The 23423-nt window shown below is 44.8% G+C and overlaps 1 protein-coding gene across 1 annotated transcript; it reads right to left on the minus strand.

The window, feature by feature from the left end:
• Positions 1 to 753: 753 nt before the first annotated feature.
• On the minus strand, positions 754 to 20397 carry LOC140381183 (long-chain fatty acid transport protein 2-like). Its single transcript, XM_072465203.1, has 10 exons — positions 19885 to 20397; positions 11141 to 11350; positions 9294 to 9452; positions 8464 to 8588; positions 7429 to 7623; positions 6670 to 6760; positions 4709 to 4907; positions 3806 to 3903; positions 2115 to 2245; positions 754 to 1128 (listed from the first exon to the last, which is right to left on the minus strand). The coding sequence occupies exons 1-10, from the start codon at positions 20363 to 20365 to the stop codon at positions 955 to 957; spliced, it is 1863 nt and encodes a 620-aa protein (XP_072321304.1). The 5' UTR covers positions 20366 to 20397; the 3' UTR covers positions 754 to 954.
• Between the last annotated feature and the right edge of the window lie 3026 nt (positions 20398 to 23423).

Genomic DNA, 23423 nt, shown 5'->3' on the forward strand with positions numbered 1-23423 from the left:
CTTTCATGTTATTCGGAAAGTTTGATTGTATAAAGTATATGTATTAGACAAAGGGAATGAAAGAATCTTCAGGATTGTATAATTGTTTGGTGATGGTTTCAATTAGTGTGAATAATCGTTGCAGTAAATCATGATGTTGATATATCTCAACATTGTAGGCATTTTCAGGTGAAATCTGGAATGGCTAGTCTTAATTTGAGCATATTTGTCCTTTTATAAATAATATAAAGTATGGGTTTCATCCTAGTCTTGATTTTTGGTTTAGACCTGAGTCAAGTCCTGGTTTTGGTCTGGTTTAGTGTTTTTGGTGTGTGAAGAGAATCAATGTCCTACTGGGAAACTGACTAAAACATGTCTTAATTGTATGAAAATAAAATGTAATGCATATGAGAAATCTGGACAATGCTTTATTCAAACACAGCTTTTTCCATTCAAGTGATATTAATGGATTTGGATAATGGATAGATATAGTTATTTGTACATTTTTTACATTGTATATTGTTATTTTATTGTCACAAACCACATTTTGTAAACGTAAAAACAAAGGAGAAATCATAGGACACAGATTTACTTTGATTTACAACATGACAACATCATTGCTTTAGCTGAAATGTTCCACAGTATTTAACTTATCCATCTTGAATTTGATAAATTACAGGTGTTTTGTTGCTTAAAAACACTTAAAAAAAAAAAAAAACTATGAATGTGAATGGGCTCGCCTCTCCACAGATCTGGCCTGGTAACTTGGCTGGATGGAGTCACCTGCTTGTCTCCATGAAGAAAGAAGAGATTCAAGCCATTCAGTGGAATATTCCAGGCGCAGTAATAATACCTCCACGGACACGAGCAGGTGAAAAATTACACACTGCCTTTGGAGGAATCTTTCCAGAAGTACGTCAGTAAAAGCGAAAACTCCGGTTTGTCATGATGATTTTGGCTTCAGCTGTAGTTGGTTCAGAGCCTGAGCCTTCCTTCCATTACGCCGTCATAAACGTCCTGCGTCAGGGGGATGTAGCCTTGTTTGTCGTCCAGGAAATACAGAGGCTCTTTGACCACGGTCGGGTCGAAACCTTCCAGCGCCAGCTTCACCTTCATCTGTTTGAACGTGCCAGTCACATCCAGGTCGGCCTGCGCAAACATATCAATACAATCATTAAAAACTATCAATACAATATTCATACTCGGACCATATTGTGTCAAACCAACACAAAAGTCTCTTATAAAGGTGAGGTTTAATTATCAGACAAATGTGAAATGTCAATCACAAAAATGCAGAGATATCACCTTATACCAGTATTGCCGTAGTTTACAATACTTTTTCAGTTTTATTTTTAATCAGCTCTTTTTGCAGCATTTGGACTATAAAAGATACAGTCAATATTGGGATTTTGCGTATCTTCAAAACAACATTTGCAATATTATCTACATTTCAATATGTATCCCATATCTTATCATAGAATTTAAACAGTCATAATTATTTTATTGTTATTATGTATAAAAATATAGTGATATCGAAACACACACACAGAGACAGACAGACAGACAGACAGAGAGACAGACAGACAGACAGACGCTGCAGCAAAAGAGCTGATTAAAACAAACAAAAAATAACAGAAAGGTGCAGAGTTAAAGGTGATATTTCTGCACCTTTGTGTTTAATTTGACTTTGAACAACTTTTTTTCAAATTAATTTTCCTGAGGCCAACCTTTACAATGGGACAATTAAAAGTCAGTGCTGGGTCCACCATTGACCAGTGCTTTCCAAATATAATACATATACTCAGATAACTAGCCTATTTATTTACATGTCTATTTGCATATGTTGATGGTGGAAACGACTCTTTTCTACTCTCCTGTGTGAACCAAACAGTTCATACCATGTTGAAGACACTTTAGAATAATAAAGCAAAGATACAAAGCATATATTACTAACCCTGGTAAATGATTATTAAATGACTAGTTTGTTGGTCAATGATCAATAGATGTTTCTAAATGCTTTGTATCTATGCCTTAATCTAAATTGATACCCATTACGTTTATGTTTATCCCCAAAGAACAATTGCAGTCATTTCTCTGACAAAAAAAACCCAAACAAGCAGCTGAGGAAAAGTGACCTGTATGCGTATGAATCGTGGCCATGCGTAGTTTGGGAGAAAGTTCTTCATGTGCTGATGTGTTGCTCCACTGTCAAAGTCCATGTTGTCTCTGAGCTTCAGCGCTGCCATCCCAATACGGCCCTCGTGTCCTGTCAGCCGAGGACAAGGGTCATCATCCAGCACACCAATAAAACACTAACATCACACATAAGCAGAGCAGTATTTTACACTTTGTACATAATCAAGCGCAAAACTTAATAGACTTCAGCATCAAAACTGCACAACTGATTTTTTTGTTTACAAGCAGCAGATTTTATTTCAGTGTTAAATCTTTGAACCCTTTATCTTCATTTGTAACAACAGAACCGGAATAGTTTATAATGCAGTTTCAGTGTTTTGTAATCCAGCCTGAGTCTTCCCAAAAATCCCAATCAATAAATGAATGAATACATACAGTATTTAGATCGGCTGATTTATGAAAAAGTTTGAATATCGTTGCCTGACCAGCCATTCCCAACACGTTTTGTGGGCGGGGCTGGCGGGTCAGGCAATTAATATCGGCTATAATTTTGTCATCAAGTCTGATTTTTGATCAGGCACTATTTGGGCAGTGATTGTAAAACGAAAGTAACGTCTCGTCACAAAACTACTAGTGGCGCTGGTTTGTTAAAAGGCAAAGTAAAACAGGTGATGTACAAAACAATAAGAGGGGCTTGTTGTAACTGTTGTGAAGAAACCTCTTACTTGCCCCGACTACGATGATGATAATACACAATAATACACGATAATACACAATAATACACAATGTGGAACATGAAGTGAATCACTTCTTTGCAGCGCAATTATCTGCACATTTCTCTGCTGTGCTCCTGTCTAATGCACGTACATGTGTTGTGTTCCGTCAATTATAAACTGATTATTACATACCGTATTTTCCACACTATAAGGCGCACTGTCAATTAATGGTCTATTTTCGATCATTTTTCATACATAATACTGGATTATAAGGCGTATTAAGCGAAACAAAACGTGTACCACACAAAATGGCTTCGAGGTCAATAAGCACAACCAGAATTAATCCATATTTAAGGCGCACTGGATTATAAGGTGCATCGTCAATTTTTAAGAACATTAAAGGCTTTTAAGTGTGCCTTATAGTGCGGAAAATACGGTAGTTCTTTACACTTGTTTGTGGAAGATTTTCAAGATGTTTCACTTTTGTGATTGTAAAGCTGCCATTCTGAATATCATAAGAATAAGATATATAACAGAAATAAAAAGTATAAAATTGTTTTTACCATTTTACTGCCTAGTAGTTTTGTCAAAAATGTAAATGTTATTATTTCATGCAGGCAATGGCGGCACAAAAAGATCCAATATGGGATGACTTCACCGGCCGACAGCAGGGACAGGAAAGTGTAATATTTGTAAAAACGTTGTGAACGTGGGAGCTGAAGTGGAGGACAAGAACACATCAAACATCTGGAGTCATTTAAAGGTCCATCATCTTCCAACATTCCAAGAGGCTAAAATAATTCTCTAATATAGTTTTTGTGAGTTTAAGTGTTCGTAGTAGTTTTTAGTTTATTGTGTTATACTAATGTGACACTACTTTGTTTGTTCTGAGTTAACAACCTCTGCACAAAAATACATTTGGGTGTTAAATTGAAATGTTGCACTTTAAATTGAACTTAAAATACGTGTTTTACCTGGAACTTTAACTCCATAGACATTGGCCTCCTCGATGCAATCCACCGCGAGTAAATGATCAGACACTTCAGTCGTGGCAACATTTTCTCCCTTCCACCTGTAAAGTAAGTAGAATATGTCATTGATTTACAAAAATAGAAGTTATTTAGAAACTTATCTTATGTTTTCAATTTAAAACTTCAACTAAATGTATTAAAGCAACAATAAAACTTGCTTTGCTTGCTTCCTTTGAGATTTAGAATGTATTCTAAAGTAAACATAAACCATATCATGCGATGCATTCATAATCCAAATTAAACTTAATAACTATCTGATTTGACTTACTGGTATTTAAAAGTCTGATTTGAGAAGAAACTGAGTTGTTCTGTTTTAACAAATGGAAACATCTCTTTCTGTGTATTTGTGTATTTGATGTCCTTGGACACTAAACACAGCGAAATTTACTTGGTGCTCCACAAATACACGATTGCCCTTATGTAACCCCAGCAGAGGTTATGCAGGTGACTTCTTTCACATTCCAAATTTTAGCACCATTGAGATATATTCTAATGAAAAAGGGTGTTTTTATTACAATTGTGGTATTGAAGTCTGTATCGAGTAATGAAGCTTTTTCTTAGATTCAAACTAGGGTTGAAATTTCAGTATTGTGATTTTTTTTTAAAAACGTTAGTTTTTTTACATTAGTATTTATATTTTATGTATTTTATTTATTTTAGCTATTTATTGTATATTATGTATATTATGTATTTTATTTATTTAATGTATTTATTTTATTTATTGAGTCAGGAAACACATAAATACAGTGAACATCAGTGAGATGCAGAATATAAATGAAAAATAAAACAATTAAGAGTGAATAAATTACCGTATTACTGTCATAACTTGTGTATTTGTTGTATTACCTGAAGGTGTCTCCGATTCGGTCTTGGAAGTAGACGAACCCATGTTGGTCCATCTTCAGCAGATCTCCGGAGTTGAAGTAACGATCTCCTTTGGCAAAAACGTCCTTCAGTATTTTCTTCTCGGTTTGTTGTGGATTTTTTGCGTATCCTTCAAACGGTGAGTGTTTTATGATCTTCCCCACGAGCAAACCGGTCTCTCCTGGAGCAAAACCATGAGGACGTTAAGGCAGAATTATATGTTCTTTTCCAAAAAATGCTTCTTAGATGGGCTTGGTGACGATAAGACAACGAAATTAAATTAAATATTTTCCCCTCATGTAGCTAGATCACAACTTTTGATTTTATTTTGTTAAGTTAAAACAAATTTAATTGGTTTTCAATATTAATTTCATGAACAAACAAGACAGAATAATCAGTACATTTTCACACACTCACAAAAAAAAATCAAAAACAACTGACAAAAGTTCTACAATTATTCTTTTACATTTTCATTTACTCTAGTTTTAATTCTTTATAATACTAATAGTCGTGCATGGGATTTATATGCCGTATTTTCCGGACTATAAGTCGCACCGGAGTATAAGTTGCACCAGCCAAAAAATGCATAATAGAGAAGAAAAAACATATATAAGTTGTACTGGAGTATGAAATCTAGTTGCAAGTGTGAAAATAACAAATAATATCACACATAAGTCGCTCCGGAGTGTAAGTATATAAGTTAATTATATAAGTATAAGTCAAACCACGGCCAAAATTATGAAAAAAGATGTGACTTATAGTCCGGAAAATACGGGTAGTGCATTTTAAGGGACATAAAGAACTAGTTTTATTAGGCTTGGCACGATTACATATTTTCAAGATGGGAATGTATTGTCATTGCACAAAAAACAATGAAACGTGCTACAGAAAACATCACAATAACTGCAACAAATTAATGCAATCGACAACATAAAATTAAATCATTCATGGGGCATAGATTTAAAGTATTCAACCCTCAACATCTTAAAGTGACAGGATTTTAGGATTTTCATTTTTACTTTATTTTGTTTATTTATATCTGTAGGTATTTGTGGAGAAAACGTTGAGAAATCTGTAGAAAATGATAGGAAACTGACGTCACGCTAGAGTCAAAGTTTATGCACAATTTACACAAAAAAAGAACTTTTTTGACTCTCTAACATTAATTCAACAAAATAAAGTCGCTCTTATATTCTTATTTGTCAAATTCAAAAGAAAGTTACATCAGATGAGTTTTTGCCCTGTGTTTGCTGTTTGTCGTACTCACATGCAATAATGTCACATTCATGTGCATATAACTGATGAAAATAGAGTGTTTATTTTACCATTATTATTAGTATCATTTTGTCTTACGCTAGCTGTTTTTATTTTATTTTATCTTTATTTTTCCCCTCTATTCCTTATTAAGAAATGAGAGGTTTTGTCTATAGGAGTTTTTGTTTATAAGAGTTTTTGTTTATAAGAGTTCTTCTATTAAGAGTGTTTTTTAAACTTCCTATAAGTTATCTGTCCTTTTCTTCTGTATCTACCTGCGTTGCAACAATGAAATTTCCCCATGTGGGACAATAAAGGAATATCTTATCTTAATTTCCTAGTGTGATGTCATCAATTACAAAACTGTTGTTTAGTTCAACCTGTCAGAGGCAATTTAAATATGAATATTCAGAAAACATTTGTGCATTTTTGGATATGAAACATGTCATGTCTGTTCTTTCTTCTCCACTGGATTCAAAAAAGTTTGAATTCTCTGCTTATTGACACTTTGTCCCGGTCTCTTTCAGCCTCTCCAGATTGATAAATATTTAAAACTCAATTTAAAGTGCTGCACATCAATCTGGACTGAGACAGCTTCTGTTTTCCTCATTCTGAAAAGTTTAAAGTCATCATACACTCGACACTAAGTACGAGAACATGTGCCGTGCTGCGTTCAGGGACTCGCTCACCTCGGGGAACCTCGATGCAGAAGCCTTTAGAGTCTTTCACGGGCTCTTCGTTTTCTGTGTCGTATCTTATGAGAGCGTACGGACTCCGCGCCTGTGATCGTTCAGAACATCAGCGTTAATTAAAGGTGCGCTGTGGAACTTTTCTGATGAGGCTATTATCCCAATAATAGAGTTAAGTTGACACAAACTTCCATTCATTTAGATTTAAGGTTTTGGAGATAAAATTGAATAGAAATGAAATGAAATGATTTTTGCTTGTAAAATTCACACATTTGTTATTATTTTTGCAGTTCGTTATTACATCGTGACCTGAACAATCAAGAGGATCGTTTAAGCCAGGCATGTCCAAACTACGGCCCGGGGGCCAAATGCGGCCCGCAGACCAATTTTTGTTGGCCCTCCGGCTTCCTGCTAAGTTGGTCCACACAACAAAAAGTGGTACTTTTTACTATAAAATTGGAAGAATTGAAGCATTTTTATGTGATAACAACCTATTATTAATGTCCCAAGTATTATTAAAGGTGTGGAGGCTCATCGAACAATGCCAAATGCAAAATCTTTCAGTATTCACTTTCAAATTCAACATGGTCGGGTTGTTTGTGGCCCTCTGCTCCATATAAGTTTCAAAATGTGGCCCTTGGTGAAAAAAAGTTTGGACACCCCTGGTTTAAGCGAACAATCAAAAAGCTAAACGTGTTAAACGTCCGTGCCGCTGCGTACGGTTTATCCATGCAATAAACCCGTTTGTTTACGTCTTACTTTAGAAAGAAAATGCTCTTTGCCGGTGGCCCCGACTTTCCCCACGTAGTTGATGAATCCGACGTTTCCCTCTGTCGAGCCGTAGAACTCACAGATGAAAATGTTGCCGAATCTCCGCAGGAATTCTTCCCACGTGTCCATTCTGAGGCCGTTACCCAGGGCAACCCGCACTTTGTGGTTCTTATCGTTGTCTTTCTGAGGGAAAAAACGCAGAAACGTACTTCATATGGTAGTTTTTGGACGTCATCAAACTTTTACGCCTACTTAAGTAATAAAGCTTACAGTGTACTCTTCCCACAAGTGACAAATAGACGACATGAGCTTTTCTTTTGGTTTGTCCTTTAAAAATGCGTGTGCTCCAAATGACATTGACTTTGAACGTAACATCTGATTTATAATTATTAAGACAGTTATTCTTACTTTAGTAGCAGTTTCAAGCAATTCCTTGAACCACTACTTAGCACTTCTACTCCAGTAATATCATTTTGAAGTAACAGTACTCTTGGTTGAGTAATATTTTTGACAAGTTCAGCTCTGTCAAAACGCTTGGACTCAAATGTCACTTAAATAACAGACAACCCTTGATAAATTTCCCTTTTTTGTACCGTTTTGTATTCTCAAACAAACACAACAGTGAGGGAGGGAAATGAAAAGGTGGTAACATAATGAAAATAACATTGTTTCAGAATAGTTTGAAAAATTCGTTGACAAAACATGTTTGACTAGTTTGTCAAACACAAATCATAAGTAATAGTTGTTGTTAAACTAAAATACCGTAATAGTTTGACTAGGTGTTCTACCAGGTTTAGTCGTTCCATTGTTGTTCTTCAAGTCCATGTCAGTTCATCTTCTTATTACAGTCATGCATTTTTTCTAAAGATTGACCGATATATTGAGCAGATATTTATATTTCTTTATATGAGCAATCGGCTTTAATTTTGTTCTCAGTGCCAGTTTTTGATCAGGCGCGTGTTTGGACGGCTCTGCACCTCAACCACACAGTGAAGCGAATGAAGCGGTTGCAGTTGTTTTTACCTTGGGGGTGTTGCAGAGGTAGCGCATGACCTCTCCGATGTACTGCACCACAGTCACCTCGTATTTTCTGCAGTCGTCCCAGAACTGAGACGCAGAAAACTTGCGCTTCAACACAATCGTCAAACCTGCAAATTAAGAACAAAAACACAATTTTGTAAAAGAAAATGGAGTTAGAAGATGGATTATCCAAATGCAAAAAGGAGCTGGTGGAAAGCTGCACAAAGTCAGCTCTGTGGGGTGAAGCAAAGCAGATGACGCCACCAGCTACAGGTCAGGTCTGTGGAGAGGCGAGCCCACTCACATAGTAAGAGGGGTTTTTGGCTTTATTGTTGGAGTTGGGATTCAAAAGTCACGAAACTGGCATATGTACTGTCGTCATAACCACTCCACCACCGGGCAGCCCAAGAATACTTTTTCATACTAAAACACTTTTGAATATTTGAATAAATGTGGAAACTGCAGACCGAGCAATAACAAGCAGGTACTGGACCCTGAAGCAGAAACGTGACCTAGTTTTAAATCAAATTACAGTTTGTCTGGTTTAACAATGAAATATTGAAAGTGTGAAAGACTTTTCAAACACAATGTTGAACTACTATGACCCAAAATGTAAATAATAAGTATAAGATCAGGTCAGGAGAGGACTTTAAGATGATCACTTGTTACACAGTTTTTATTCATTTAATTCAAATCTGACATTTAGTTTCTAATTTACAGTTATTGGTATAAATATCTCTTCTGACAGATCACATTTTAGTGTCGTGCGAAGACAATGTTTCACGCTTGCTGACTCCATGACCAGAGGACCCTGAAGCCGTGTTGGCCCTCACCTCGGTCTATGGCGCCTGCGAGCCCCATGAGCATCCCGGCGCTGTGGTACAGGGGGAGGCACAGGTACAGCACGTCGTCTGATCTCACTCTGGCAAAACTCTGGCAGTAGGAGGCGTACCACATCCTCATCTGGGAGATGGCAGCGGCTTTGGGGAGACCTGTCAGACACCGGGGCGGAGGTAAAGGTTGTTTGATATGTAGAATTCATGTTTGAAGCTTAAAAATCACAATGTAGATGGAACAAGTTCATTTTAAGTGATTTTTGAGCTGTGTAAAAATTGTCCACCAATGTACATAGAACTGTAAAGCAATTAACAATCAAATAAACTAAATTAAAACAAATGTTGAATGGGAAAACGATCTAAAAATATTCAAATCAAGCTTAAGTGTGTTTATTTCAGTAGTTTGTTATGTTAATTTGACCCAATTTCTCCAAAATATACTGTTAAGAAGAGATTAAATACACTGTGATCATTTTTTTAATGATCTTGCAACCCCCACTTTGGCAATCACGAATAATTACAAGCATTTAAAATGATTATTAATGAGAAATGCAGGCCCTGAAAAGAACAAATGAGGAACAGTGGAACAAGTGCATGAATGAGAAAAAAAAAAATCATAATTGAAAAGCCACATCAGAGTGATTTTTGCAAACAACTGTGACAAATCAAAAAGCAAAATGGATTAACTGACACAAATTTCATCATTGATAATTGACAATAGCTTGAGAGTTGTTGGGGAGTCATAAAAATCCAAAAGAAGTAGATCCCACTTAAGACAAACAACGAGCTACTGCTGCTTTTTGTCGGGATTTTTGTGATTTCATTGCTGGAGATAAATGACGGGTACAAACTAAAAAAATGTACCAAGCGCAACGAGTAGTACTTCTCTTTCCTCTAGAATGTTAATGTCCAAAATGAACCGCACAAAGGGAAATTAGGGAAGACAGTTCAAAGTGTAAATTAAACACTTTTATTCTCAATGACCTCATGAGAAAAGGCTGAACTTGGATTCATTTTCTGGCTGTGGTAACGTTTCTCAGAGGCCTTTTTATACTGGATTATATACAACTGCAACATGTAAACAAACATTTTAAATACCCGCTCTGCAATGTACTTCATTCTAATAGAATTATCTATTTGTTTTAAGATAGTCTCCTGTCTTGGACTGATCTTGCGCCAATATTTCTCCCTGCGTACGTAATGTGCCGTATGAATAGAATGCGCCTTCAGTGCAGCCGAGTGATGAAGCCTGCGTAAATTCAGCCTGGAAGACCTAACTCCATCTACGTCCACTGCTACACCAGGGCCGCCTGCCCCTCCAGCTCAACCAACGCACCCATGCCGTCCGTCCGTGAGAGTCGGGTCCCTCCTTCACGCGGAACTCCTCCAGGTTTCTACTTTTCCCAAGGAGGTTTTTTGTAGTTTTTCCTGGCCGAGAAGGAGCGTCTAAGGACAGGGGACTCCCGGGACATCACCCCTCGCTCCACAATCTCAATCAACGCACCCAAGTCACTCCTCCCCGTGGCACGGCACCGCCTCTGCTCCCAATCAGCGCACAGCCGGTCCCATTTAAACCCTCATGCAGTTTGCTCGGCCGCTTCAGACCGTACCGCGACCCACCACCTCCCCTCCTCCTCCTCTGCATCCCTCTCATCCTAATCATCCTCTCTACCCTCTCACCAGATCTACCACCACCAGTCTCCAGGCCCTGGGGGAGACATCTATTCCCGATTAGATTACGGAGCGCCCGTAATCGCAATGTCTTCCGCCGAGGTCTGAGCGCCAAAAAACCTCCGCAATAAAGCTTGCTAAACTGTCCTCTCTGTGTCTGTCTGGGTCTCTACCTGTGGTCCCAGACGTGTAGATGTACACGGCCGGGCTGCTGGCTTTCACGTTCGCTCTGAGCTGAAGGGGCAGGGGCTCGTCCGAGGCCGCGCGGATCTCGTCGGAGAGGCCCTCCACGCCGTCCACGCCGCCGTCCTGGGCCAAAAGCAGCACGCGCACGCCCAGATCCTTCAAACTGGGAAGAGCCTCCTCCACCGCCCCACGCAGATCTGACAAAGAGCAAAAAGGATCAGTCAAAATGAACGGAAAACACATGCAAACGTGCGATACGAGGGCAGCAACATAATGGAGCACACAAAACAATAAGTGCATTTCATGGAGAAACGATGAAAAATAACATTAAAACATATTAAAAACATCTAATAAAAGGCCTAATGTATTTGGATTTGGTTACTAAAGTGAAAGAATGACACAGTAATATAAAGTAAACTGTGGTACTTGTTACTTCTGGGGAGTTCTCTGCAGGCTGTGTTCTGTAAAGCCATTACAGCTTGTGGGAACATTATGATGTATAAATCTACAAAATATAGATATTAATTTCCTGTTTACAGCTGACTCATTCAAACCAAACATGGTCTTTCTAATCTATTTGTTTACGTTATAGTTGAATAGGGTAGAGTATTTTTCCGTCACATTTGTTTTGAAGATTATTCTCGCCTGAAGGTTTTTTGACAGAACAGGTACAGCATGAAATGAGAGAGAAAGTATAGACATTTTAATTCGAATAGTATTTTTTACAGCAAATACATTATCACTTTAACTTAAGAAATAAATCTGAACTTTTACTAGTTTGAGAGTGATATTTGAGAACATCTGAACGTCTGGACTTGGTGCTAATCAGCCCTTATTACACAAGCTGTGCCTTCTGCAGTTCTAGTCCTGCATAATAATAATCTACATCTTTGTCCTACTTTGGGTTGAGGCAACTTCAGGCATGGCAAGTTTATTTGTAGAGCACTTTTCATACACAAGGCAATTCAAAGTGCTTCACACAGCAGGAAAAATGCATTCAAATCACAAAACAGTTTAAGACGTAAAAGAGAAGAGTGCAAAGAAAATCCTTTCACACAGCTAAACAAAACTGTTTTTAGTTTAGATTTGAACATTGTCAGAGTAGAACCTGTCTCACATCTTCAGGAAGACTGTTTCAGATTTTAGCTGCATAAAACTGAAACGCAGATTCCCCATGTTTAGTCCTGACTCTGGCACCAGCAGGAGGCCGGTCTATGTTTAGTCCTGACTCTGGCACCAGCAGGAGGCCGGTCCATGTTAAGTCCTGACTCTGGCACCAGCAGGAGGCCGGTCTATGTTTAGTCCTGACTCTGGCACCAGCAGGAGGCCGGTCCATGTGTAGTCCTGACTCTGGCACCAGCAGGAGGCCGCTCCATGTTTAGTCCTGACTCGGGCACCAGCAGGAGGCCGGTCCATGTTTAGTCCTGACTCTGGGCACCAGCAGGAGGCCGGTCCATGTTTAGTCCTGACTCTGGCACCAGCAGGAGGCCAGTCCATGTTTAGTCCTGACTCTGGCACCAGCAGGAGGCCGGTCCATGTTTAGTCCTGACTCTGGGCACCAGCAGGAGGCCGGTCCATGTTTAGTCCTGACTCTGGCACCAGCAGGAGGCCGGTCCATGTTTAGTCCTGACTCTGGCACCAGCAGGAGGCCGGTCCATGTTTAGTCCTGACTCTGGGCACCAGCAGGAGGCCGGTCCATGTTTAGTCCTGACTCTGGCACCAGCAGGAGGCCGGTCCATGTTTAGTCCTGACTCTGGCACCAGCAGGAGGCCGGTCCATGTTTAGTCCTGACTCTGGGCACCAGCAGGAGGCCGGTCCATGTTTAGTCCTGACTCTGGCACCAGCAGGAGGCCGGTCCATGTTTAGTCCTGACTCTGGCACCAGCAGGAGGCCGGTCCATGTTTAGTCCTGACTCTGGGCACCAGCAGGATGCCGGTCCATGTTTAGTCCTGACTCTGGCACCAACAGGAGGCCGGCTCATGTTTAGTCCTGACTCTGGGCACCAGCAGGAGGCCGGTCCATGTTTAGTCCTAACTCTGGGCACCAGCAGGAGGTCGGTCCATGTTTAGTCCTGACTCTGGCACCAGCAGGAGACCGGTCCATGTTTAGTCCTGACTCTGGCACCAGCAGGAGGCCGGTCCATGTTTAGTCCTGACTCTGGCACCAGCAGGAGGCCGGTCCATGTTTAGTCCTAACTCTGGGCACCAGCAGGAGGTCGGTCCATGTTTAGTCCTGACTCTGGCACCAGCAGGAGACCGGTCCATGTTTAGTCCTGACTCTGGCACCAGCAGGAGGCCGGTCCATGTTTAGTCCTGACTCTGGCACCAGCAGGAGGCCGGTCCATGTTTAGTCCTGACTCTGGCACCAGCAGGAGGCCGGTCCATGTTTAGTCCTGACTCTGGCACCAGCAGGAGGCTGGTCCATGTTTAGTCCTGACTCTGGCACCAGCAGGAGGCCGGTCCATGCTTAGTCCTGACTCTGGCACCAGCAGGAGGCCGGTCCATGTTTAGTCCTGACTCTGGCACCAGCAGGAGGCCGGTCCATGTTTAGTCCTGACTCTGGCACCAGCAGGAGGCCGGTCCATGTTTAGTCCTGACTCTGGCACCAGCAGGAGGCCGGTCCATGTTTAGTCCTGACTCTGGCACCAGCAGGAGGCCGGTCGATGTTTAGTCCTGACTCTGGCACCAGCAGGAGGCTTGTCGATGTTTAGTCCTGACTCTGGCACCAGCAGGAGGCCGGACTAAACATGGACCGGCCTCCTGCTGGTGCCCAGAGTCAGGACTAACTCTGGGCACCAGCAGGAGGCCGGTCCATGTTTAGTCCTGACTCTGGCACCAGCAGGAGGCCAGTCCATGTTTAGTCCTGACTCTGGCACCAGCAGGAGGCCGGTCCATGTTTAGTCCTGACTCTGGCACCAGCAGGAGGCTGGTCCATGTTTAGTCCTGACTCTGGGCACCAGCAGGAGGCCGGTCCATGTTTAGTCCTGACTCTGGCACCAGCAGGAGGCCGGTCCATGTTTAGTCCTGACTCTGGGCACCAGCAGGAGGCCGGTCGATGTTTAGTCCTGACTCTGGGCACCAGCAGGAGGCCGGTCCATGTTTAGTCCTGACTCTGGCACCAGCAGGAGGCCAGTCCATGTTTAGTCCTGACTCTGGCACCAGCAGGAGGCCGGTCCATGTTTAGTCCTGACTCTGGCACCAGCAGGAGGCCGGTCCATGTTTAGTCCTGACTCTGGGCACCAGCAGGAGGCCGGTCCATGTTTAGTCCTGACTCTGGCACCAGCAGGAGGCCGGTCCATGTTTAGTCCTGACTCTGGGCACCAGCAGGAGGCCGGTCGATGTTTAGTCCTGACTCTGGGCACCAGCAGGAGGCCGGTCAATGTTTAGTCCTGACTCTGGCACCAGCAGGAGGCCGGTCCATGTTTATTCCTGACTCTGGCACCAGCAGGAGGCCGGTCCATGTTTAGTCCTGACTCTGGCACCAGCAGGAGGCCGGTCGATGTTTAGTCCTGACTCTGGCACCAGCAGGAGGCTTGTCGATGTTTAGTCCTGACTCTGGCACCAGCAGGAGGCCGGACTAAACATGGACCGGCCTCCTGCTGGTGCCCAGAGTCAGGACTAACTCTGGGCACCAGCAGGAGGCCGGTCCATGTTTAGTCCTGACTCTGGCACCAGCAGGAGGCCAGTCCATGTTTAGTCCTGACTCTGGCACCAGCAGGAGGCCGGCCCATGTTTAGTCCTGACTCTGGCACCAGCAGGAGGCCGGTCCATGTTTAGTCCTGACTCTGGGCACAAGCAGGAGGCCGGTCCATGTTTAGTCCTGACTCTGGCACCAGCAGGAGGCCGGTCCATGTTTAGTCCTGACTCTGGGCACCAGCAGGAGGCCGGTCGATGTTTAGTCCTGACTCTGGGCACCAGCAGGAGGCCGGTCCATGTTTAGTCCTGACTCTGGCACCAGCAGGAGGCCGGTCCATGTTTAGTCCTGACTCTGGCACCAGCAGGAGGCCGGGCCATGTTTAGTACTGACTCTGGCACCAGCAGGAGGCCGGTCCATGTTTAGTCCTGACTCTGGGCACCAGCAGGATGCCGGTCCATGTTTAGTCCTGACTCTGGCACCAGCAGGAGGCCGGTCCATGTTTAGTCCTGACTCTGGGCACCAGCAGGAGGCCGTTCCATGTTTAGTCCTGACTCTGGGCACCAGCAGGAGGTCAGTCCATGTTTAGTCCTGACTCTGGCACCAGCAGGAGACCGGTCCATGTTTAGTCCTGACTCTGGCACCAGCAGGAGGCCGGTCCATGTTTAGTCCTGACTCTGGCACCAGCAGGAGGCCGGTCCATGTTTAGTCCTGACTCTGGGCACCAGCAGGATGCCGGTCCATGTTTAGTCCTGACTCTGGCACCAACAGGAGGCCGGCTCATGTTTAGTCCTGACTCTGGGCACCAGCAGGAGGCCGGTCCATGTTTAGTCCTAACTCTGGGCACCAGCAGGAGGTCGGTCCATGTTTAGTCCTGACTCTGGCACCAGCAGGAGACCGGTCCATGTTTAGTCCTGACTCTGGCACCAGCAGGAGGCCGGTCCATGTTTAGTCCTGACTCTGGCACCAGCAGGAGGCCGGTCCATGTTTAGTCCTAACTCTGGGCACCAGCAGGAGGTCGGTCCATGTTTAGTCCTGACTCTGGCACCAGCAGGAGACCGGTCCATGTTTAGTCCTGACTCTGGCACCAGCAGGAGGCCGGTCCATGTTTAGTCCTGACTCTGGCACCAGCAGGAGGCCGGTCCATGTTTAGTCCTGACTCTGGCACCAGCAGGAGGCCGGTCCATGTTTAGTCCTGACTCTGGCACCAGCAGGAGGCTGGTCCATGTTTAGTCCTGACTCTGGCACCAGCAGGAGGCCGGTCCATGCTTAGTCCTGACTCTGGCACCAGCAGGAGGCCGGTCCATGTTTAGTCCTGACTCTGGCACCAGCAGGAGGCCGGTCCATGTTTAGTCCTGACTCTGGCACCAGCAGGAGGCCGGTCCATGTTTAGTCCTGACTCTGGCACCAGCAGGAGGCCGGTCCATGTTTAGTCCTGACTCTGGCACCAGCAGGAGGCCGGTCGATGTTTAGTCCTGACTCTGGCACCAGCAGGAGGCTTGTCGATGTTTAGTCCTGACTCTGGCACCAGCAGGAGGCCGGACTAAACATGGACCGGCCTCCTGCTGGTGCCCAGAGTCAGGACTAACTCTGGGCACCAGCAGGAGGCCGGTCCATGTTTAGTCCTGACTCTGGCACCAGCAGGAGGCCAGTCCATGTTTAGTCCTGACTCTGGCACCAGCAGGAGGCCGGTCCATGTTTAGTCCTGACTCTGGCACCAGCAGGAGGCTGGTCCATGTTTAGTCCTGACTCTGAGCACCAGCAGGAGGCCGGTCCATGTTTAGTCCTGACTCTGGCACCAGCAGGAGGCCGGTCCATGTTTAGTCCTGACTCTGGGCACCAGCAGGAGGCCGGTCGATGTTTAGTCCTGACTCTGGGCACCAGCAGGAGGCCGGTCCATGTTTAGTCCTGACTCTGGCACCAGCAGGAGGCCAGTCCATGTTTAGTCCTGACTCTGGCACCAGCAGGAGGCCGGTCCATGTTTAGTCCTGACTCTGGCACCAGCAGGAGGCCGGTCCATGTTTAGTCCTGACTCTGGGCACCAGCAGGAGGCCGGTCCATGTTTAGTCCTGACTCTGGCACCAGCAGGAGGCCGGTCCATGTTTAGTCCTGACTCTGGGCACCAGCAGGAGGCCGGTCGATGTTTAGTCCTGACTCTGGGCACCAGCAGGAGGCCGGTCAATGTTTAGTCCTGACTCTGGCACCAGCAGGAGGCCGGTCCATGTTTAGTCCTGACTCTGGCACCAGCAGGAGGCCGGTCCATGTTTAGTCCTGACTCTGGCACCAGCAGGAGGCCGGTCGATGTTTAGTCCTGACTCTGGCACCAGCAGGAGGCTTGTCGATGTTTAGTCCTGACTCTGGCACCAGCAGGAGGCCGGACTAAACATGGACCGGCCTCCTGCTGGTGCCCAGAGTCAGGACTAACTCTGGGCACCAGCAGGAGGCCGGTCCATGTTTAGTCCTGACTCTGGCACCAGCAGGAGGCCAGTCCATGTTTAGTCCTGACTCTGGCACCAGCAGGAGGCCGGCCCATGTTTAGTCCTGACTCTGGCACCAGCAGGAGGCCGGTCCATGTTTAGTCCTGACTCTGGGCACAAGCAGGAGGCCGGTCCATGTTTAGTCCTGACTCTGGCACCAGCAGGAGGCCGGTCCATGTTTAGTCCTGACTCTGGGCACCAGCAGGAGGCCGGTCGATGTTTAGTCCTGACTCTGGGCACCAGCAGGAGGCCGGTCCATGTTTAGTCCTGACTCTGGCACCAGCAGGAGGCCGGTCCATGTTTAGTCCTGACTCTGGCACCAGCAGGAGGCCGGGCCATGTTTAGTACTGACTCTGGCACCAGCAGGAGGCCGGTCCATGTTTAGTCCTGACTCTGGGCACCAGCAGGATGCCGGTCCATGTTTAGTCCTGACTCTGGCACCAGCAGGAGGCCGGTCCATGTTTAGTCCTGACTCTGGGCACCAGCAGGAGGCCGTTCCATGTTTAGTCCTGACTCTGGGCACCAGCAGGAGGTCAGTCCATGTTTAGTCCTGACTCTGGCACCAGCAGGAGACCGGTCCATGTTTAGTCCTGACTCTGGCACCAGCAGGAGGCCGGTCCATGTTTAGTCCTGACTCTGGCACCAGCAGGAGGCCGGTCCATGTTTAGTCCTGACTCTGGCACCAGCAGGAGGCCGGTCCATGTTTAGTCTTGACTCTGGCACCAGCAGGAGGCCAGTCCATGTTTAGTCCTGACTCTGGCACCAGCAGGAGGCCGGTCCATGTTTAGTCCTGACTCTGGCACCAGCAGGAGGCCGGTCCATGTTTAGTCCTGACTCTGGGCACAAGCAGGAGGCCGGTCCATGTTTAGTCCTGACTCTGGCACCAGCAGGAGGCCGGTCCATGTTTAGTCCTGACTCTGGGCACCAGCAGGAGGCCGGTCAATGTTTAGTCCTGACTCTGGGCACCAGCAGGAGGCCGGTCGATGTTTAGTCCTGACTCTGGCACCAGCAGGAGGCCGGGCCATGTTTAGTACTGACTCTGGCACCAGCAGGAGGCCGGTCCATGTTTAGTCCTGACTCTGGGCACCAGCAGGATGCCGGTCCATGTTTAGTCCTGACTCTGGCACCAGCAGGAGGCCGGTCCATGTTTAGTCCTGACTCTGGGCACCAGCAGGAGGCCGGTCCATGTTTAGTCCTGACTCTGGGCACCAGCAGGAGGTCGGTCCATGTTTAGTCCTGACTCTGGCACCAGCAGGAGACCGGTCCATGTTTAGTCCTGACTCTGGCACCAGCAGGAGGCCGGTCCATGTTTAGTCCTGACTCTGGCACCAGCAGGAGGCCGGTCCATGTTTAGTCCTGACTCTGGCACCAGCAGGAGGCCGTTCCATGTTTAGTCCTGACTCTGGCACCAGCAGGAGGCTGGTCCATGTTTAGTCCTGACTCTGGGCACCAGCAGGAGGCCGGTCCATGTTTAGTCCTGACTCTGGCACCAGCAGGAGGCCGGTCCATGTTGAGTCCTGACTCTGGCACCAGCAGGAGGACGGTCCATGTTTAGTCCTGACTCTGGTGCAAGTGACAAATGACGTACATTAATTAATACATCTTAAAGATGATTTTAAATACATTGTGTATCCAAATTGTTCAGTCCAGTACCCAAGTAGTACTTTCTCACTCTCTCTTGAGTAACACTATTTTAAATGTGAACCACTATGTGAAAGTAACTTGGATACGCTTTTAACCTTGTAACAACAATTTTCTCATCAATAGTTTGCTCAAAGTTGAACTTTGATTGATTCCTGCATGTTTGGGTAATGTCGTATCATCCTATAACTGAGGCGCCCAGAAAAGTCCTGTTTTCACCTACCCTTCTAATAAAGCCTAATGCCCCATTAATTTCACTGGGGAAAAAGTACTAATACTTTTTAAAATTCTGCAAAAGTACAAGTTGTTCAAATGTCAAAAATAATAGCACACGTAATACTGTGAAAGCGATCGTAATGAGGTATAACTTGATGAAATCAGTTAAAGCGTTAAGGAGTTGAAACGCGCCGAATGGAAAATATATTAAAAATAAAAAAACACTAGAACATATAGTGTCTGCGTGACGTCATCGCGCAGACACTATATGATACATGTAGTGATGATCAAATGTCACGTAGCCGCTTTTCCACAGTAAAAACATATATAGTCAAAACATATATAGTCAATGACAAAGGCATCTCATGACCTCTTGGGCTTTGTCAAAGCACTGGAGGTCAAAGCACTGGAAGAACAACTTTTAGGACTACGACAAAGTCTGGGGAATAAAGTCTGGCGGTAATGCGACACTCGGCTGTCGACTGCCATAAAACAATAACAACAGCAACAACAGTCTAAGGAATAAAGTCTGGCGGTAATGCAACACTCGGATGCCAACCGCCATAAAACAACAACAACAACAACATATATATAAAAAATAAATCACATCAGATCTGCAGTCAACGGACCTGTTTAAGGTGTTGTTAAAGTTCTTTTAGCTCAATATTGCTGTTTACACAGACCAAACGGATCTAATTGTATTCAACACTAAGCACCTGGAGACCCCCGGCACGCCTCCTTTAACAGGGGCCCCTCGCACTCACCGGCCGCCGCCACCAGGAGCCTCGCCTCGCAGCAGCTGAAGCAGTGCAGCAGTGACTTGGCCCTGATGTTGGTGTTGAGCAGCGCCGCGGTGCATCCCAGTTTGGACAGAGCGAGCCACAGACACACGAAGTCCGGCTCGTTCCCCACGAACACGGCCGCGGTGTCGCCCTCCGCCAGGCGCGCGCGGGCCTGCAGCGCGCGCGCCACTTTGTTACTCTCCCGGTCCGCGGCTCCGTACGTCAGCGCGCGGCCCTCGAACGTCAGGAACGTTTTGTGCGGCTGTTTTTTCGCGTGTTCCAGAAATCGGTCCAAGATGGTGAAATAGGGCGTCTGCTTCTTGAAGCGCTCCGTGCGGAGGCCGATGCCCAGGACGGTGATGGTGTAGTTTAAGTCGTGTAGAAAGTAAGGATATTTGATGTAAATGAGCAAGATCAGCGCCAGTAAACCAGCGAGGAGCGTGAAGAGAAGAGTCACAGACATGTTGAGAGCTCTCTGGACTGAAGAGACTGCAGAAACTGAACTTTGAGACATTTTTATGTTTGTGGGTGTAACAAAGAAAGCAGCCAATGAGCTAAGTGCAAGTTTGTTTTCGAACTTTTACCGTTAAATAATAGTAGTCTTATTTCTCATGATTAATGCTGTGGACATACAAATAATAATCTATATTTATAAATGTTTTTGAAGGGTGTCAAGCCTTGTTTGTGACTATTGCATACATTTTAGATTTTCCCCACTGAAATGATTTCGTGACCTCATGAGGGGCCAGGTTGAGAGCCACTGTTGTAGAGAAGAAGTGTTCATCTTCTTCTCCTCCAGAGTTCCAGGCTCACTGAGCTGCAGAGGCCTCACTGACCCATGACTTTAGGTGGTGACCATCAGATCAGAGGACGCACAGGTTTAAACACTGGAACTCGAAGCATACGGTAGAGACTGATTGATCTGAGAACCAAAACACCAAATGTCTAAACAAAGTGATCATCATGCCCAGTGTTTTAAAGAATAAATCATCATTACATTTTTTATCAGTAAAAGCCATGTTTGATTTGAACATATAGAGATATTCCAGGTCATGTTCATACATCATCTGTTCTCCTCAGCGGGCCTTTGTTTCCTTTAACACAGGGGTCCCCACCCTTTTGTACCACGGACCGGAATAATGTATCTTTTCTTTTCACGGACCGGTGTGCCAGTTTATGTCGCGGTCAGATTAACTTGAGCGAAAGTGGGCGGGGCTTAAGCTTCCGTTGGATTCAGCTCGGAAAAGACGCGTTTGTACATTAATAGGTGTACTATACCAAAAGATCCGAATTGGAGTAACATAACGCACAGTTCCATGTGTCCTCATCAGAGAAATATGGCAAAAATAAGTGCATAAAAATTACGACTCACCACAGGCTGAATCAGTGGGGGCCATGGTGGGGGCCATGGTGGGGGCCATGGTGGGGGCCCTGCGCGTGTTTCTGTGCATGAGGTGGTCCCATCAGGAGTGATGGAGACAATGACACCCACAGTGTGTTTAAATCCAGTCTGCTCCGTAGTTTTATCTTGTTGCCGTCATGGCGCGGGAAGTAGCGCTCAAACTCTTGTAAAAGTAAAAACAGGTGATCGTGTAGCCAGGGCCGGCCCAAGCCTTCAGGGGGCCCTAAGCGAAAACATTTTTGGGGGCCCCTCACCACGTCATCAGAATCAGTTTTATTGCCATTGTCAGTAAACAATTCACATATGGGAACTTTCTTCAACGCAAACAAAGCACACCAAAACGCCAGGGCATCCGTTTGCCAGTTAGTTTATTCTCAACACCTCACAAGCTCAAATATTGATAACTTAAATCCCACAATGCAACTTGGTATTCCGCTGACATCACCTCTACTCCCTGTACAAATAACACACGTCCCAGATATGTTTTTGTGTGTATTTGTGGGCGTTAAGGGTCTACAGCCACATTAGCAGTTTAAATTAATGAACAGGGGGGTCTGGGGGAGATTTTCAGACCTTTTTTGGGTCTTCTGGTGCATTTTAATGTGGTCCAGCCGGCTAAAGTAAGAGTAAAATGTTGAGGTTGTAATGCTATAAAATGATGATGTGATGAAACTGCGCCAGCAGAAAATGACTAAAGCCAGTTATTAATACATTATGGTACTTAATTACTCAATACAATAATGGCTATGAAAAATAATTATTATCAAATTGATTCATTTTAACTGAAAATGTAAAACTAATAGTTATCCTTACTAATTTATCTTTTACAGCTCCCAACTGTTCCTTCTTGCCAAAGTGACAAAACAAGTTATATTAAATTAAACAAATGGCATAAGCATTGCTTGATAACACTCATAAAGCTACACAGTGCAAAAATGTTATTCCCAGAGAATGAACAGAACGAGAAGTGAAGGTCCAAACCTCGCTATTGTGAAGAGACTGTGTTTCTGCAACTTTGCCACTTTTATATAAAAATATATAGTATTATTCTATAACAGACGTAATTATAATATGTCTGGTTATTTTTCACTATCAATTTATTATAATTTATAACAAATAGTCTAATGATGCTTTTTAAATAAATTGAAATGTTTTATTGCTCTATTAAAAGTGAATTACAATATAAATGTTTGTTCTGATCAGAACGTCACACACTGGACTCCTGCGTGAAATAATGCTGCAATGTGATTGGCTGATGGACCTCACGTGCATAAACCTTTACGTTCCTCTTATTGCACGTTAAGAAGTCAAAGTAAAACAGACATCACGAGTCACGATTGATCTCACACATGGTGATGTGAGAGAGAGCAAACTCAAACCGCTCATCTCTGACTGAGGCTGCACAGGGGCCCTGCTCAGGGGCCCTGCTCAGGGGCCCGGGACAGGGGCCCGGGACAGGGCCGCACACTGTTCACTCCAAAGTCTCACGTCAGAGGTTCTGGACGAGACGGCGCTCGTCCGGACCGGATCTCCGCCTCTTAGTGACCCGGGGCATAGACGCCCCTCACCGGCCTCACCTGCAGCTAACACTACCGGGCTGGTGTAAATGTTAAGCTTATTATCTTTTCATTCATCAGACATATTATTATGCGCGGTGCAGAGCTCTCGTCGCCTCCAGCCTGAGCGAACTAACGTGACAGACTCGTGTTGTTTCAAACAGCAGCATTAACCGTCTCTTTGTAAGAGAAGTTCAATACCTGGAGAGTGTTGTTTAGTTTGCAGTTTCTTTACATCGTCAAGAAGTTTCTTCTTTCGTTTTTCGGCATCGGGGGGATATATTCCTCTGGACATGAGGGCCATGTTCTGTTGTGTTTATGTTTTGCTCTCGAGCTCCTCGCGCACAATGAAGTTGCCCAATCAGCGCAGGTTTGGTGACTTGGTTGCCAGATTGTCATTACAAATAAATGCGGTTTGTGCCTTATATGTTACCGCTGTGTGCGCTGCCGCGCCAGCAACGCTACTACACTAGTGGTGCACGCTGCGCTTGCACTTCGCATAAGACGGGTTGCCAGATTGGGGGCCCTATTAACGCCTCGGGGCCCTACGCGGCTGCTTAGTT

This window comes from Eucyclogobius newberryi, unplaced genomic scaffold (genome assembly GCF_026437365.1).
Source record: "Eucyclogobius newberryi isolate DKJ021-1_F unplaced genomic scaffold, fEucNew1.0.hap1 SCAF_5, whole genome shotgun sequence".
Taxonomy (NCBI): Eukaryota; Metazoa; Chordata; class Actinopteri; order Gobiiformes; family Gobiidae; genus Eucyclogobius; species Eucyclogobius newberryi.

Bases quoted from the DNA above. Each gene is read 5' to 3' on its own strand.
- LOC140381183 (XM_072465203.1), bottom strand. From the start codon at position 20,365: ATGTCTGTGACTCTTCTCTTCACGCTCCTCGCTGGTTTACTGGCGCTG. The intron at 4,908-6,669 runs GTGAGCGAGTCC...GTTTTGCTCCAG, and splicing joins CTGCATCGAGGTTCCCCGAG to GAGAGACCGGTTTGCTCGTG. The intron at 3,904-4,708 runs GTAATACAACAA...CTTACTTTACAG, and splicing joins CGAATCGGAGACACCTTCAG to GTGGAAGGGAGAAAATGTTG.